Source organism: Nicotiana tomentosiformis, chromosome 1, assembly GCF_000390325.3.
Source record: "Nicotiana tomentosiformis chromosome 1, ASM39032v3, whole genome shotgun sequence".
In the NCBI taxonomy this organism is placed as follows: domain Eukaryota; kingdom Viridiplantae; phylum Streptophyta; class Magnoliopsida; order Solanales; family Solanaceae; genus Nicotiana; species Nicotiana tomentosiformis.
The window spans coordinates 117881203-117883882 of record NC_090812.1 but is presented as its reverse complement, the minus strand read 5'-3'; the positions used below and the strand labels follow the sequence as shown (position 1 = coordinate 117883882).

Genomic DNA, 2680 nt, shown 5'->3' with positions numbered 1-2680 from the left:
GTTTTTCTATTACAAGTGAAAAGGGGGAAGAGGAACCAAACCCTATGTGGGTTGCCTACGTATCCCTCCGTGGGAAGTCAGGTTGAACGTAGTTCTGTTACATCAAAAACCTAACTCCATTTGTCTTCAATCATAATATATCTTGATTGCTTCTGAGTTGATAGCTTTGTGTTGACTCTTCCGTCCATTTCTGCCAAGATTAGAGCTCTACCCGACAGTGCTCAGTGGACTACGTAAGGACCTTGCCAGTTAGGTGCAAACTTTCCTTTGGCTTCTTCTTCATGGGGAAAGATTTTCTTCAAAACCAATTGCCCTGGTATGAATTGGCAAGGCTTCACTCTCTTGTTAAATGCACTGGTCATCCTGTTCTGATATAAGTGACCATGACATACTGCATCCATTCTTTTCTCGTCAATGAGCATGATTTGTTCCTCTTTGACCCGTATCCACTCTACGTTATCCAATTTTTTCTCTTGAATGACTCCTAAAGACGATATCTCGACATATGAGAGTATTACAACTTCAGTGTCATATACCAAGATGTACGGAATTGCCCCAGTGGATGTTCTCATGTTAGTCCGATAACCTAGTAAAGCAAAGGGTAGTTTCTCGAGCCATTGTCTGTGATCGTCCACTATCTTTCGTAGAATTCTCTTGATATTCTTGTTGGCTGCCTCGACTACCCCATTCATTTGTGGTCTGTAGGCTGTGGAATTGCGGTGGACGATTTTGAACTTCTCGCAGATTTCTCTCATGAGGTCATTGTTGAGGTTAGCAACATTGTCAGTGATGATAGATTCTGGTATCCCAAATCTTTAAACGATATTGTTTCGGACGAAATCTGCCATTACCTTCGTCGTGAAGGCCTTGTAAGTATATGCCTAGACCTATTTAGTAAAATATTCGATGGCTACCAAGATGAAATAATGTCTGTTTGATGAAGAAGGCTCTATAAGTCCAATCACATCCATGCCCCATACGGCGAACGGCCAGGGTGAACCCATTATATTTAACTCATTTGGTGGAACCCAGATGAAATCCCCATGAATCTGGCACTGGTGACACTTCTACACGTAGTGGATACTGTCGCTTTCCATAGTTATCCAAAACTATCCAGCTCTTAAGATATTCTTGGCTAATGTGAACCCATTCATGTGTGATCCGCACGTTCCTGCATGCATCTCCTCTAATAGTCTGGTTGCCACAGTGACGTCTACACATCTCAACAAACCTAACTCTGGGTCCTCCTGTACAGGACTTCCTCGTTGAGGAAAAAGTGGTTTTCCAGCCTCCTGAAGGCTCATTTTTGACCATTAGTAGCATCCTCTAGGTATTCTCTGGTTGCAAGGAATTTCTTTATGTCGTGATACCATGGTATACTATGTTGTTCTTCATCTACATGGAAGCAATAGACATGTTGATCCCTGATCTTTACCTCGATAGGGTCGATGTAGCTCTTGTCTGCATGTTGAATCATAGATGATAGGGTTGCAAAGGCGTCGGCAAACTCGTTCTGAATCCTGGGGACATGCTTGAACTCAATCTTTGTGAACTTCTCACACAACTCCTTCATGCAGTGCAGGTATGGAAGTATCTTGACATTCTTGGCGGACCATTCCCCTTGGACTTGGTGTATCAACATATCCGAATCTCCTATGACCAAAAGTTCTTCAATATTCATGTCGATTGTCATTCTGATACCGAGGATGTATGCTTCGTATTCAGTCATATAATTAGTGCAAGGGAATCTTATCTTTGCCAATGCTGGATAATGCTATCCAAATTCTGAAATAAGGACTGCCCTAATTTTGACTCCTTTGAAGTTTGCTGCTCCATCGAAAAATATTCTCCACCCAGAGTACAATTCTGCAATATCTTCTCCAGTAAATAACACTTCTTCATCGGGAAAATACATAGTAAGTGGCTCATAATCCCCATCCACCAGATTATCTATGAGGTGATCGATTAAAGCTTGTCCTTTGATAGCCTTCTGAGTTATGTACACAATGTCAAATTCGCTGACGAGAATTTTCCATTTTGCTAGCTTTCCGATAGGCATTGGCTTATGGAAAATGTACTTGAGTGGGTCAAGGCAAGATATCAGGCGTGTAGTACATGCTGACATGTAATGCCTTAGTTTTTGAGCAATCCAAGTCAGAGAACAACAAGTGCATTCTATCAAAGTATACTTGGCCTCGCATGGCGTGAACTTCTTGCTTAAGTAGTAGATGACCTGCTCCTTCATCCTAGTTTTATCATGATGTCACAACACAGAGCCGAATGAGTTATCCCAGAATGAAAAATAGAGCAACAATGGCTTCCCCGGTTCGGGGGGAACCAGCACTAGTGGGTTTGAGAGATACTCCTTCATTCTGTCGAAGGCTTTCTGGCATTCTTCTGTCCATTTTGTGGCAGCATCTTTCTTCAATAGTTTGAAAATGGGTTCATAGATTACCGTGGACTGGGATATGAAACGACTGATGCAATTCAATCTTCCCGGGAAACTCATGACATCTTTATTGCTCTTTGTTGGTGGTAATTCCTAAATAGCCTTGATTTTCGATGGGTCTAGTTCTATCCCCTTCCTGCTTACAATGAAGCCCAATAGTTTTCCAGCGGGGACTATGAACGTGCACTTTACTGAGTTTAACTTCAAACAGTTCCTTCGCAGGCGTTCAAA

The 2680-nt window shown here is 42.1% G+C and overlaps 2 protein-coding genes across 2 annotated transcripts; both read right to left on the bottom strand.

Annotated features, from left to right (window-relative positions):
• Positions 1–221: 221 nt before the first annotated feature.
• LOC138908973 (uncharacterized) lies at positions 222–1304 on the bottom strand. The gene is made up of 2 exons (XM_070199847.1): positions 1232–1304; positions 222–799 (listed from the first exon to the last, which is right to left on the bottom strand). Exons 1-2 carry the CDS (start codon positions 1302–1304, stop codon positions 222–224), a joined length of 651 nt encoding a protein of 216 aa, XP_070055948.1.
• On the bottom strand, positions 1301–1693 carry LOC138908970 (uncharacterized). Its single transcript, XM_070199845.1, has one exon. It carries the CDS (start codon positions 1691–1693, stop codon positions 1301–1303), a length of 393 nt encoding a protein of 130 aa, XP_070055946.1.
• Between the last annotated feature and the right edge of the window lie 987 nt (positions 1694–2680).